Source organism: Columba livia, chromosome 25 (assembly GCF_036013475.1).
Source record: "Columba livia isolate bColLiv1 breed racing homer chromosome 25, bColLiv1.pat.W.v2, whole genome shotgun sequence".
Lineage (NCBI taxonomy): Eukaryota > Metazoa > Chordata > Aves > Columbiformes > Columbidae > Columba > Columba livia.
The window spans coordinates 4,184,499-4,199,341 of NC_088626.1; the positions used below are offsets into that span (position 1 = coordinate 4,184,499).

Sequence of the window (14,843 nt, forward strand, 5' to 3'; positions counted from 1 at the left end):
AACTTTAACATCATAATTATTTCCTCTGTTCTAACGAAGATGGCAGGATGCCCTGCGTTACCCAGTGAATACAAATCTCTCTCTCAGAACACCAGCCATGCAACATCCCGCAGTTTCTGTTCCCCTCCCACCCATCCCCAGAGGTTTATTCTGCAGCAGTTGGGAAGGAGACAGAGTTCACTTTGGCCCATCTCAGGCCAAAGCAGCTGATTTCCCTGCATTAGCACACACCAGTCCCTGTAGAGGAGACAGACAGGAGTTTGTTGCTGCTCATCTCCTTCCTTTTGCTGTTACACAAATTATTGGAATCCCCTTACATACCATCAGTTCTCCTTTTGCTCAAGCTGACACTAAATATGACAGAAAGAGGCAAGAATCAAAGCTGCTGAGGGATTTTCACTTTATTGATAGTCACTAGATTCTATCCTAACAGAACCCTTCAGCTCTCATCATGCCCTGCTCTGCCTTGGTAGTGGCATTTCGCTATTGAACTCCCTTCCTAGCGGAGACTGGAAAGAGACATTTTAGCACTAGTATGTGTGTTTTAATGCCAAATGCACATGAGTGAAAGAAAAGGAAATGTCACCTACTTAACAAACCAATGAAACTTCTCACATCAACAGATATACAGCTCTGATGCTGATGGGATTTATTTTTAAATCCTGCAGGATTATGTGAAATGTAGTCAGTAAAGCTGCATCTTTCACTCCATGCAGCTCTGCTCCCTCCTGCTGGCCACATGTGTGTGTACTTGTGCCTTAAACCAGGGAAAACCAACTGCAGGAGATACGAATATTCATTTAACCAAACAGCGCTACATCAGAGCTGTTTGCGTGTTCCCCTGCTCAAAGTCAGATGTGTGTTTCCAGATAATCACTGTTACTTTAGCCTTAACTGTTTCAGGATTCACACACCTTAATGTCTCCAAGGGGTTAATTTCTGCTGTGTAAATATCTGATGAGACTGAATAGACTGTGAAGGAAAATACTGAGTTTGCATCTTGGGAGTCGCAGGGAAGTGAGAATCCGGACACCTGTGCCGAGGGTTGGACTCAGTCTCTAGAGCATTTGGAGTTTTAGCTCTGGTTCCTAGAACGTGGCTTTAACTGAATGCTGTCATTTATGACAGGAGGTCAAGCTCAGCCACCCAGTTTTCAGAAATGCAGAAAACCAAAAGCTCCTAATGATTTTCTCAACATTCGCTCCAAACTCAAGATCAGTGGGAACCAGGCAGATCACCTTTGAATTCAGTTAGAGAGAAAGACGCCGCTAACAAGAGATGTCCCTTTGAGTAGACTGGGCTGAATTTCGTCCAGCTATAAGTGAACGTAAAAACAAACAAACAAAACCAACACAAACCACAACCAAACCAAACCAGGGGTGCAGAGGTGCCGCAAGGCTGCTCCAGCCCTGGGAAAATGCTCAGAAATGGTTCAATTAAAGACAAACAAAACGATAGACATGCAGCACTGAGAAGCGAGGGCCGGCTGTTGAGGAGCGCACAGCCCTGTTACACAACCCTGTTTCCTACAGCACCAAGCAGAGGGGACAACAGCTCGTCTGACTGCACCCCTGCTCCTGGGCAGGTTTGGGCAGCAATTAAACAGCACTTGGAAATCAACTGCATGGCTACCTTAGGTTATGCTCAAATTATTCCCTACACCACATTTTCTACTGTTTTATTTCCTACATTATTACAGTATTTTATTTAGCACATTACAAGCAATATATTTCCACCAGCATACTTAGCATAATATTCCTCTTCAGGAATATATGCAGAGTGAGCACCCTTGTTAAAAAAGCTTATTCTGGTGCTGCTTTTCTCAGTGTCACAATAATGATGCTGCTATTACCAGCTCATAAGGATACATTCTTAAGACAGGCCTATGAAGAGGACTAGCCCTAAAAAAAGCCAGAGTTAAACAGCAATGGACAACTGGGCAAAAAGACCCAGACATCTGTACTGGACAATTAAAAAAAATAAACATTTTGCAATGTTGCTGCAGCAAACAAGGCAAATAAGCTCTCATGCTCTGTATATGATTACCAAATATGGAGAAATATTAAATTCCACATTTTAAAGAATAGTTGATGTAAAATGCCCGTTCGCTCTGCTCCTCCCTTCCTCATTTCTTGTCACCTCTAGTTTATGATCCCTTCCTAGAATTAGCCTCAGTCCCTAATCAGGTACTATTGTCATAAAGCGGCTCTGATGAAGATAGAGGCCATGCCTGAAGACTGGAGAGCAGATCCCAACTGACCAAACCCAGAAAGGAAGGCTAACAAAAGAACTCCGTGATTTCTGTGATTTAGAGCCAACTTCACAATTTCTGCAAACTGACTTAACATTTTTAACCTAGCAAGGTTACCACTTCTGTTGATTTAAAGGATAGTATCAGCTCTAGATAAAATATCAGGCCAAGTATTTGCCACGTAGGCACAAAGCATCGCTACAAGTTTTAGTAGGCATCTATTCCCTGGTTCTTTTTCATTTAGAAGGTACTATAAAAGATACTGGAGTTACCATAACAAGTTATTTTTCTTTTCTTTTCTTTTCTTTTCTTTTCTTTTCTTTTCTTTTCTTTTCTTTTCTTTTCTTTTCTTTTCTTTTCTTTTCTTTTCTTTTCTTTTCTTTTCTTTTCTTTTCTTTTCTTTTCTTTTCTTTTCTTTTCTTTTCTTTTCTTTTTTCTTTTCTTTTCTTTTCTTTTCTTTTCTTTTCTTTTCTTTTCTTTTCTTTTCTTTTCTTTTCTTTTCTTTTCTTTTCTTTTCTTTTTTCTTTTCTCCCTGTATGTAATGAATTCTATCAGGCCGGTATCCAAGCCTCCTCTTATCAGAGCACTTCCCCAGGAAACCCGTCACACTTCTGTGAACACAGTGCACGTGCCAATAAGATAAACTCATTTCAAGATTTAACTTTACGATATTACTGTATAAAAAGTAAGAGTACACACCAATTGCCAGCAGATCGTGCCTCACCTACCATCACAATGAGGTTCACTGTAAGTACTTGTATCACTTTCTCATAAAAATCATGAAGGTGGACAGCTGGAAAAGTATTCGGAGTCTTTCTTGGCGCCTAGTGAGCCATTACTGATTGATGTAGGGATTATGGAGTAAAAATGACAAATGGGTCGTTACTGCACGGGTGAAATGTCACTTTTGGCAGGGACCTCACGCCGTGTGCCTCCTCAAACGTGCAAGAGAGAAGTGCTGTGTTACGGGGTGAGACGCACCCGTGGAATGTTGGAAGGGCAATGTCCTCTCATTCACGGCTCAGATGCAAATCAATAGTCTCCACTGAGCATGTGCACAAAGCTAAACAGGAAATAAAAATGTTATGACAGCAAATAAGTGGATGTAAGACAAGCAGTCACAATATTCAATGTTGTGAATCTCAACTGTGCATTTCAGATTGTGGTGGCTTCTCTGCTGGGAGTTCTCTTGGCTCCAGCCCTTGCTAACAGGGTAAGTCCGGAGCTGTGTGTGCTCATACGCTGCTGCCATAGGAACCTCTAGCTGTGGCCTCTGAAAAAGCTTTTCTGAAAGGGATGCTGGATTTTAAAGACTGATACCTAGCAGGAAACTGTCTTTTTTTGGTTGTTATTATTACACCACAGAAAATGTTTCAGTGCTTGATAGATCAAGGGAAAGAGACACTTGCTAGATATGAAATCAAATCTTGTCTTGAGGTTGGTATAAATACTGAAAATAATTCTGTTCAGGGAAACAATACTATTAGCATGAAGGATCTGACCACAACATACAGTGAAATACTGTAAATAACCCTCTGCCTACAAGGTCCTGCCGGGGAAAGAGCAAGAAGGAAGCATTTTATTTTCCCAGAAATTTTTCTGCAAGTCTGGCTCTGCACATCCCATTTAGTGCTTAACTTTAAAGGGAATTCTCCAGAGTTTAAATGAAACCATGTTCTTTTCCACCTGGTCTCATAGGCCTGCAGAGGCATAGAGCCGTACTGTTAAAGCTGCTGTCTTGCTGAGCTGGATGCAGCAGGCACAGGAAAACCAGGGCTGGATACAGCATGAATGTGAGGTTTGACCCAACAGCATTAGTGGCTTCCCAGCCTCCCCTCTGTGGCCAGAAATTATCTCTCCTCTTGAAGAACACTAATTTTGCAAAGCATGGGCACTAGAACTATTGATTTCTTCAGTGAAAGACTATGGGGAATGTGCACACCTCAATCCTTACACCTCCTTTCAACTTCTTCACAAACCAGAATGACACGGAAAACTTTAAGAAGCACCATGGTGAGAACTCGCTCCGCTACGTCATGGACACTGGGGTCTGCGTCGACTCTGAGGAGGGTTTGGAGGGCTGGAAATCTGCCTGGGACATCAAGACTGTAAGTGGTGGCCACCATGGCTCAGAAATGGAAAACTATTAAATGGTTTAAAAAAAACCCTAAACTCCAACAAAACTTAACAGGATTTTAGAGGAGATGCAGAAAGCGTTCTCATTTAACCATTTCGTTGTTGCTGCTGCGCTGTCTGTGCTGCAGGCACCTCCAGCAGTGAATTCCTTCACCTGACTCAAGTCTTGGGATGACGTATCGTACACGTGGCACTGCTGGGGAAGGCAATTCACAATTCACTTGCCCTGTCCCCAACGTCCCTCATCATTCCCCATGACACATTTACCTAGACAGCATAATTGAAAAAACAATATTTTCCTTCCCTATGACTATTTGCACTGTAGAAAGCTTTTGGTTTTTTTTTTTTTTTAGCCCGTCTTTCTATCTGGCAACCCACTTATCTTTCACTGTATATTATCCGCAACAATGAGCTTTTTGTATGTTAACAGGGCTACGTTGCAACCAAGGTATTTTCAAAACACGCCTGCATCGTTGCTAAAATGGACAGGAGGTTTTTACATGATAGACGGTTTCCTGCAGCACCTCAAGGACACAAGGTACGACAGTGAACAACACAGTGAGAAAACAATTCCATGTGCAAAGTACTCACCCCTGACCCACCAAGAGGAGAAAAGGCTCCAAGAACCAAAGACAAGATTCTCAGCAGGGCTGAGCCACTTGAGTTCAGGCTTTCAAAAGCTGCGCTGCACTTGAATAACCCCTTCTCCATGCCCAAAGATGCACGTACAGGTACTGAATGCCAGGTTTTATTTTTCTAAATGCACTTTCATGTGTTTGTTTCTTTGATGCTTAGGGACCCGGTTCTCGCCAATATCTCCCCAGGGAGAATCGCTTCATTATCTCCAGAAACAGACTCCAAAGCTTGCGCCGATATGGAAAACGCATCCAAACCCTGTGCAGAGGAATCCCCGCTTACCTGGCTTACCCAACTGTGGGTGAGTATCCCAGTGACAGTGCTTTGTGTGACAAAATAAAGAGTAACTTGTTCACCTTCACTTAAACATTATACATCCCTGTTTGTAACACTGTTATTGAAATCCTGAGGTTGCCCTATGATTTTCCAGAAATCAGCAAACGCGTACATAAAGAAAAGCAGCAGGTCTGTCCATCTGCTGCACCCAACTGCAGACCAGACCAGGCTTTTGCTGGAAGGTTTTGGGATTCAGCTGTTGACAGTCTGAGTTTTGTAGGCAGCTTCCCGCATATACAATACGAGCTTCCAATATGAAGTAGAGCTATATAAGCCACATTGTCCTCTTATTGTGTCAGTCCAAGTCTAATCAGTTTTTCCTTTTCTTTCAGGTTCAAACCTCTCAAAGCAAAATGTTTCCTGCTTGAAAGTTAAGATTAATAAACTGCCCATCTACTACTGTGATTATTTATTCCTGATGAAGTTTTGAGGAAGAATATTCTTAGAGCTTTGTACCCATGAACACGACTTTTCTCCTTGATAATCTTCTCTTGATCACTTTCTCAATCATTCACATGTCTCTTGTGAAGGAGGCTCTTGTGTCTCAGTAAAATTTATCATCAACCTACATTGGTCTGCCCTGTGTTTTTATGAATCCTTTAAAAACATGGAAGCAATTCCCAAGACAGGTTGCTAAACTAGTCTTCTTGCAAAATCCCAATTTTGGCATTTAAACTTCATCCTGTACAATTTCCCAGTGAGATTTTTCATGTGCTACTCTAAGCAATTATTCATCGCTACTCAAAGCAAGTGGTGCTGGATCTACTGCACAACCATATGTAAGGTGATATGAAATCCAGATTTACAGAAATATGTGTAGCTGAGATATTTTAACTTCTTGGTAGCACGCCAGGTACTACACTGTGTGATTTTCAAAATAAGCACTGCAATGCAGTATGGCCAATTACAAATAGACAGATCAACCCAGAAATCAAGCTGCAAATCATAGAATACGTGTATTAAATGCAGTTTGGAGTTGAATATAGATGTTAGTTCACAATGCTTGATCAATGTTTAACACAGGCAGCAAAAAAAGCATACCCATACCAATTAAAAGTGGAGTTGGAAATGTCAAGGAGTCAAACGATGGGCCTAAAGTTGGGTTCTGTAATAGTTAGTTGACCTGAAAACTGAAGCAAAATGTCATCCAAAATATTTTAACACCTGCAATGTAAAGCAACCATATGGTTCAGTTTTTAAACAAAGTTCCAGCCTGACGTGCTGGGGAGTTTCTGCAGAACGTCTCCTCTCCTTTTCCAACATAACCCTGCATTTTCCAGGGAAAGATTTCCAGAGGGGAGGGCAGAAAACATTTGTCCAGCTTTTCACAAAGCTAATTCAATTGCATGTCCATCAATCCTCATTTTACTATCATATTACGCATTGCGATGCTTCATGTATCTCCTAGCTTTTTTTATTTCATTAAAAGTTACATGAACCATGTCTTGCTCACTGTGCAAGAAAAGATCTTTCTCAACAAGGAGACCTGAGCTTTACCACTAAACACAACTCCCATGATCTACAATGATCATGTCAGTAACTTGGCCTACCTGGAAAATACAGCTCTTCACCCTTCCTCATTTAATTACAATTGTAATTTCAATTCTGAGGGCCACCCATTAGCATTACAAAGTCACAGGACTTTCTCCCCAGTTCTGTGGCTGCTTTTCCCACATTCAGGATTCTGAGACAACCTGATCTATGAGGAATTTTTTTTTTTTTTTTTTAAGAGAAAAATAGATATTCTCATTCGAGACACCAACACCAGGTCTAAGAAGAGTCTTTAGAGAAAAAAAACCCACTTCCATTACTGTAAACTAATAAAGCTGGACCATCATAAACATGGCTCCACGGCCGCCTCAGCTGCCTCTTCCCGCCCTTTGTCCCACCCCTTTTTCTCCCCTCAGGGCCCGGCGGCCCCTCAGCGTCTCCCGCCGCCGCTGCCCCTGCCCTGCGCCGCGCTGGCGGGACTGCGAACGGGGACTTTATACATTAAAAAACTATTTTCTAAAATAATGTGCTGTTGACAAGTCATTCTGGAACCTTTTCAGTGATTCTCTGCCACAGTTCACACACAAAAGGAAACTGACCAACGGGACACAAAAGCCCAAGCATTCATGACCCTCCCTAACTGAACAAGCACGGCTTTCCAGAAGAATTGACATCATGAAAATAAGTTGGGGCAAGGTGAAAAACATTATTGTTGCCACCTAAAGTAACAGACACCCACAGCATTGAATTACCTATTTATTGTAAAACAATTTCCAGGGGCACTGTTATATTTGGCACCTGTACTTTGGTGCACTCTATGGCTACATGGTACCTCAGAGCACATGTTGGAAGGTACAAGGGCTTTTATTTACTTTGTCAACTCTAAGGCGCTTTTTCAAAAAAACCCGTAGCCTATGTCTGCTCTAAAGTTTGATGTGAATTTTCAAAAGTAATTAGTAAAGGCCGGAAAGTTCCTATTAAAAAAAAATCCACTGCAAATGGATTCTTATCTGATAACAACCAGACTCTGGCTGGCCAAAATCTGCACAAGTACAATCCCCATATTGATGAAGTACTTACAGCAGGAAACAATTTTCAGTGACACGCAGACAGAGATACAAATGACAGAATTATTTCAACACCAAACCGCTCCACACCTAATGCCGAAAACGTATATAAGTGGATGGTTCCCATTGCTCATTCCACCTGCACCAGCATCCGCTCTGCAGTCAAGATGAAACTCACCGTGAGTATGCGGCTTTTTTCCTTATACACTACAACGTTGATTCGACACCATTGCCTTTGTCTCTCTGAGGTGTCTTTAGCAAAGTGTCTCTAGAAAAAAAGGGAAATCTCTGGGGACGGTTTTGTCCTCCACAGTGAGCAACTCAGACCCCAGTAAACTAATCAGACGAGGAGGTAAGGATTTTGTTAATGGTTTAACTGCACATTATTCGATCTACAGGAAGCCTAACCCATGTCCATTTTTGTCAACGCTTTTGCACAACTGGATAAAGGAAAAAGGCCCTCGGATTCTCCTGACCAGCTGTGTCAGCCAGAGCTGCAGTTACACTCTTGGTTTTGCTTTTCCTTTCAGGTTGTGACCACCGTCCTGCTCGGACTCTTGCTGACTCCAGCCCTCGCTGAATACGTGAGTACAGGGACCAGCTCTCACACACCTTGTCGCTGTTTCTCGGGGTCCTGCTGCTGGAGCTTTCCTTGCTTCTGTCCCATCCCTTGGGCACAGAGAAATCTGAACCTTCTTTCATGCATAAACCGCTAAAACCTCCAGACGACCATTTGTCTCCGGTCAGTGTAGGCGCTTACAGTGAGCCCACATTCCTTCTGTTATAGCAGTGATTTTCTAAAGCTTGGGGGAGAGAACTGACTAACTTGCAAGTCTAAAGTGTTTTTCATTGTGTGTTCTAGTTTCAGAACCAGCAAGTCACCAGGGAAATCAGAGTTAATGGCGGCGTCCAAATCCTGAGCATCAACAGGGAATTGCGTGTGGTCATTGTCGAGCAAAGGAGCCAATTTGGGACATGGAAAACCATTTGGAACTTCAACACGGTGAGTGGCAAGGAGCAAGCTTGTGCAGAAAATGCACAGAGAGACGAGCTCTGCTAAAGCTGACTAAAACACAGGACTTGTTTCTTTAGTCTTAACGTTTTCTGTCCCAGTGTGTCGGTAACAACTCTCTGCATTTATGACTTTTTGAATGTGATTTTAATCCAAATTTAATTATGGGAAAGCTGAATTCCTAGTTGTGAATAACTTTATTTTCCAGGGCTTTATTGCAACCGAACTGATGTCCGAAGGAATTTGCCTCATTTCCCCAATGAACAGAAACCTGCTGCCCACCTTTGAGACATTCCCCACAGTGGTTCAGGGCTTCCAGGTGAGATCAGAAAGGATGCTTGCAGTGGGGGTTTTCATGGGTTTGTGCCGCTGTAGATAACCCTTGGATAAAATTCCACCCTCATTTTAAAGCCAGTCTCAATCCCCGACATCCTGGCTGCCTACGTCCTTACCGTGGCCCCTGTGCTTTTTCTTTGTTAGAGGATGAGATTTTCCAAGCAGCAGGACTGTTGTTCTGAACAGTAACGTTGCCTGGGATTTGGCCACGGGGACGGTTTTCCCTGAGCAGGTTTAGGTTGGCAGGTTGCTCTCTTTAGCCTCCCGGCACCTGGACTCCCTCAGGAACATCTGCCGCAGGAGCTGAATCCAGCGCTTGCCAAGGGCCCCAGAGTCACCCAGGGGATGAAAAGCCCACACTAAATACACTGCTGAGGAAAACACCAAACACCGAGTCACCATCCAGACACAGGAACATGCACAGCAACCCAGGGGCCAAGGCACTCATCGTGCTGCATTCTGTGCTTTGATGTTCAGGGTCTGAAGGGTCAAATACAACCGACACGTGTGATCACATTCGTCTTCGGCCAGAGAGTTGTCCCTGACCTCAGGATTTATGGACCTGACATCTTCAACACCTGCAGAGAGTTCACAACTGTACTGGCTTCTCCAGCTCCTGGTGAGTACAAGCAAATGAATTATCTCTGTAACTAACCGGTATGAACCGGAGCCTTACTGCAGGCTGATTGTCTGCAAACCCTGTATGACAAAGATGCTCTACAGATCAGGTGCAGGGTGTTGCATTTGGAGACAGCAGCATTTCCAGCCCCTCATGTTTGTTTTTCTTTAGTCATCGCTTTGGTGCTTGAGAAGGCTCAATTTGCTTAGAACACGAGTGCAACGTGCCAGTATTAAGGGCTGCCAAAGAGTGCACAGATCACTTAACACCTTATCTCATGCATTTGCTTTTGCTTTTCTTGTTTGTAAAGAACTCCAACTCCAACCCATCTACAACGAAGGAGCCTGCACTACACTCAACGTCCTGAACCTTGTGCAGCTGAACTACTGCCGTACCAACGTCAACATCAAGGTCTGAAAATCTCACCTTTCTGGAACCACGTACAGATGCCCAATCACTGCTGCACAAAGCCAATCCCAATGCTGTTCTTCCCTGACATCTCCTCTGCCAGGAGTTCCCTTCCTGATGATTCTAATGCTGAAACAGGTCAATTGTTGACCACAACTTTCAATAAAGCGCCTTAGCATGGATTAACTCTGGCTACTTTCTTGTTGCTGTACCCTCCACATCTATGAGCACATCCAGAAACATAGTTTGATTGTACCTACCCCTTTTGAGCCCTTCAAATGCTCTTTCAAAAGCCTGATCTTGACACAGGGCACAACCACAGGGGTGGGCGAGCATCAGAGTGTGGCCATTACAAATAAGATCTGCAGACTTCAGTCCTTCCTCAGGGAAAAGGAGTCTAATTGGTAGGATTTAGAGAGTTGGTGTGTTCCTAGAGTGGAGTCCTGTATTGCCTCTGCTCTAACAAAAATGGCAGGATGCCCTGCATTACCCAAGTGAACATAAATTTCTCTCTCAGAACACCAGCCATGCAACATCCCGCAGTTTCTGTTCCCCTCCCACCCATCCCCAGAGGTTTATTCTGCAGCAGTTGAGGAGGGGAAAGAGTTCACTTTGGCCCATCTCAGGCCAAAGCAGCTGATTTCCCTGCATTAGCACACACCAGTCCCTGTAGAGGAGACAGACAGGAGTTTGTTGCTGCTCATCTCCTTCCTTTTGCTGTTACACACGTTCTTGGAATCCCCTTACACACCATCTGCTCCCCTTCTACTCAGGCTGAGGCTGAACACGACAGAAAGAGGCAACAATCAAAGCTGAGAAGGGATTTTCACTTTTGCGGCTGCTCAACCCCTCCAGGGATGGTGACTCCAGCACTGCCCTGGCCAGCCTGTTCCAAAGCCCAAGAGCACTTTGGGGAAGAAATTGTTCCCAAGATCCAACCTCAGCCTCCCCTGGCACAACCTGGGGCCGTTTCTTTGCGTCCTGATGCTCGTTCCTTGGGAAAAGCGACAAATTCATCGGATGTTGCCAGCTGACTTCTCTATTAGCTTGCACAAAACTTTCTTTTCTGAGAAGCAGGGATGAAGTGGATCCATACTGGGACACTGATCTATACCACACTGTGCTGCCCTGCTTGCTAAGGCCTTTGTGTCACTGGATCTGGTATTGTCTGACTTAAGTCCCAACCCACCAACACAAGAAAAGAGCATTTTTAAGGATGCCAGAGCAATGAAGACACTTGTGTATCATGGGACATTCCACTCTATGGCTTGAATATGAACTAAGGAGCATCAATTCCTACAAGTTTTACTCCATTTGAAATATGGCATCTATAAATCTATATGGTACTCTAATGAGGCGTGAAGAAAGGAAAACTCATGACTACTGTAAAGCCTATGTAATAAAACTGCCCAGATTTAAGATCACAGATATATTCCAAATATTTCAACGTGACCATTGCGCTTGCAGGCTCTTGATCTGCTCAGGGACTCCAACCATTCCATCATCTGCATGGCTTTTGAGACCATGGAATAGCCCTGGGGGATGAAAATTTGGGCGCGAGTCGACATTGTGAGCTGGCAGCTCAGAAGGCCCATGGTATCCTGGGCTGCACCTTGGGCTGTGAGGTCACAGAGCCGCTCTGTGTCACACCCTGGTGTGTAGTGCTGTGCACGGACACCGCTCCGGCAGTGCTGGCAGCGGCAGCAGCAGCGGCAGCAGCATCTGCAGCGGCAGCAGCATTTGCAGCGGCAGCAGCAGAAGCGCCAGCATCTACAGCAGCGGCGGCAGTGGCCAAAGCAGCAGCAGCATTTGCAGCAGCAGCGGTCACAGCAGCAGCATCATTTAGAGTAGCAGCGGCAGTGGTCACAGCAGCAGCAATTATTTGCAGCAGCTGCAGTGGCCACAGCAGCAGCAATATTTGTGGCAGAACTAGTGGCAGAGCCACGATGAAGGGGTGGGGGGTCACCTCACTCCTTATCCTCCTCCTCCTGGTTCTGCAAGCCCAGGAGGTCGGGGCAGCGCCGTGCAGACAACGGGAAACTGGTAGGCAGGAGGGCGGGGGTGGGCACCCAGTGCAACGATTTCCAGTAAGAAATCCCCGAGGATCCGTGTGTTTGTCCATCCAGTCCTTGAGGGGTGTTGCACACGGCCTGGAAACAGTATTTTGAGAGCTGCCAGGAGCCAGCAAGCAGGTCATCATGGACCCTCTGCAGCTTTGGGAACCTCCACCCACGTCTGGGTCCCACATCATTACCTGACCTCCCCTCCAGTCACCGCAGGTCACTGAGAAAGAAGGAGATGACAAGATCTAACAGAATGTGCTTGATTCCAGATGTGCCTGTAGCCGATGGCCTTGCCACTCCACAGCCGGCTCTTGTCCAGAAGCATCGCGGCAATCCCTCAGGTCTGTTGCTTGAACGAGTGAGCATTTAGGGTTTAATATTCTGAAGACGTCCATTGAAATATTTCCTGGGAGCTTCTCTGTTGTGTCTGTCTGCAGACACGGCTGGACGCAAGGGATTTCTAGGGTACCAACTGGCTTCCGGAACTGACACTCAGGGCCGTCTCATGGGTACGTCGTGGCTTTTTGCTTCCTTCGGGAGCTGCCAGCTCAAAGCTATTCAGTGATGATGGTATGCATCACAGTGTGTGACGGAAACTTCTCTTGGGTGTTCAGGTGCAGGTGTGAACACCGGGAGGGCTTTTCCAGCATCGCAGCTCACCTGGCGTCACCAGGGTGAGTGCTCAGCCTTGGCTGACTTCACGGGCTACGCACTCGTGTACAGTATTTTATTTCTCAGGAATTTAACTTCATACTTTCCGTTAAGGTCATCAAAGAGCAAAGCCTAAGGCAGGAGTACAAAAAGCTTCCCAGCATCCCTCAATCGTCAACGATGGTGGGTATATATCACTCTTCAGCAGAAGTGCTTCTCACAAGGGCGCTTTCCCCAACTGAACTGGCACCCTCAAATGCTCTGACTTTGTTTCTGAGTGTTGTCCATGTATTTTGAGAAATATTGCCTCCTGAAGATATTGGTTCTCGAAGAGGTTACTTGTAATTAAACAGACTCAATTTCTTTTTCAAGACCTAGGCCGTGAGCCTGCAGAACGAGCTGTTCTGTGGTGTGTGTCACAAGGTCTAATGGAAACTTCTCGTGGCTGTTCAGGTGCAGGTGTGAGCACAGGGAGGGCTTTTCCAGCTCCTCACGTGGGTCCCGAACCACAGCTCACCTGGCATCACAAGGGTGAGTGCTCAGCCTTGGCTGACTTCACGGGCTGATCACTTGTTTTCGGTTTTTTATTGCTCAGGAATTTAACTTTCTACTTTCTGTTAAGGTCCACAAGAAACAAAGCCTAAGGTATTAAGACGAAAGTCTTCCCAGCATAAATCAGTCCTCAACCAAGTCCTGGAGGAACTGGACAAAGTAGAGCATGGTGGGTATATATCGCTCTAGAGCAGAAGACTTGGGAAGTGGAGGTTTAGATACACATGCTCTTCAGAAGGGCGCTTTCCCTGACTAAATTGACACCCTCAAATGCTCTGGCTTTGTTTCTGAGTGTTATCAATGTATTCTGAGAAATATTGCCTCCTGAAGATATTGGTTCTTGAAGAGGTTACTTCTCATTAAACTGATTCCATTTCTTTCTAAAGACCTGAGCCATGACACTGGGGAGACCGTGGCGTTTCAGAAAAGAGGAGACCAGGTAGTGCCGATCTACGATGAAGGGACTTGGACAATGAAATCACGAGGCATGCCAGGTAATTGCTGTCCTTTGGTCATCCACTGTCATGAACCAAAATCCCTGTGTCTGCAGGCTCTTCAGCAGCCAAACTCTTGCCTTGAGTGCCCCCCCAGCACAAGGGAGGGGTCCCTCCTGTGCACTGAGGTCCAAAGGGATGCACTGAGAGATCGAGCACGGTTTAGGGGGAACCTGCCCCGAACTCCTGCATCCTCTGCTGAGGCTTTACCTTTCTGTGATTCTTGGCAGAGCTGCCCAACCCCGGGGAAGCCCGCCAGGCTGGAATCAACGGCCTCCTTGACAAGATTCCAGGTACGGAGCAGCCTTGCAGGGCCAGAAGTGGGAGACAAGGCCTGAAGGCTGGGGGCATGCGAGCAGTGCCCGTGCTGGAGCAAAGGCAAAGGGGGGAGCGGGGTTCAGGTGTCTCCCCATGGGCCGGACTCTGTCCTCCTGGGGTGTGGGTTCCCCGGGGAGGGAGAGCTGGGGGTGGCATTCCCTGACACAGGGATGGTTTTTGTCTGTCTCGCTCCAAGGGACAGTTGATCAAACTGCTGTCAGACCTCATGTGAGATCAGCCGTAGTGTGCAGGACACACTGAGGTACATAATTGTTCATCCAGGTTGGAGCGTCAAGAATAAGAACAATACTACTGACACCGCGACCTACAAGAACCACTGCTTAGAAGCCGTCGTGGGGGTCTTGGGCTCCATCCTGTTTGGGATAGTGCTGTTTTGTGCATGCTGGCTGTGCAAGAGGAGAATACAAAAGTGAGTTGTTGAGCAGGGGGTGTTGCCAAACTCCTGTATCAGA

The 14,843-nt window shown here is 45.5% G+C and overlaps 2 protein-coding genes and 1 long non-coding RNA gene across 3 annotated transcripts; all 3 read left to right on the forward strand.

Moving 5' to 3' along the window:
* Positions 1-3,206: 3,206 nt before the first annotated feature.
* Positions 3,207-6,051, forward strand: LOC102085574 (gastrokine-1-like). The gene is made up of 5 exons (XM_005505235.3): positions 3,207-3,464; positions 4,234-4,359; positions 4,818-4,925; positions 5,183-5,324; positions 5,692-6,051. The coding sequence occupies exons 2-5, from the start codon at positions 4,288-4,290 to the stop codon at positions 5,787-5,789; spliced, it is 420 nt and encodes a 139-aa protein (XP_005505292.2). The 5' UTR covers positions 3,207-3,464; positions 4,234-4,287; the 3' UTR covers positions 5,790-6,051.
* A 1,749-nt stretch (positions 6,052-7,800) lies between these two features.
* Positions 7,801-10,672, forward strand: LOC135576318 (gastrokine-1-like). Its single transcript, XM_065040721.1, has 6 exons — positions 7,801-8,096; positions 8,448-8,501; positions 8,780-8,920; positions 9,138-9,248; positions 9,743-9,884; positions 10,195-10,672. The coding sequence occupies exons 1-6, from the start codon at positions 8,034-8,036 to the stop codon at positions 10,299-10,301; spliced, it is 618 nt and encodes a 205-aa protein (XP_064896793.1). The 5' UTR covers positions 7,801-8,033; the 3' UTR covers positions 10,302-10,672.
* Positions 10,673-12,968: 2,296 nt separating this feature from the next.
* On the forward strand, positions 12,969-13,542 carry LOC135576319 (uncharacterized). Its single transcript, XR_010467982.1, has 3 exons — positions 12,969-13,029; positions 13,121-13,189; positions 13,460-13,542. It is a non-coding gene; the product is annotated as an uncharacterized LOC135576319 (long non-coding RNA).
* Positions 13,543-14,843: the final 1,301 nt, after the last annotated feature.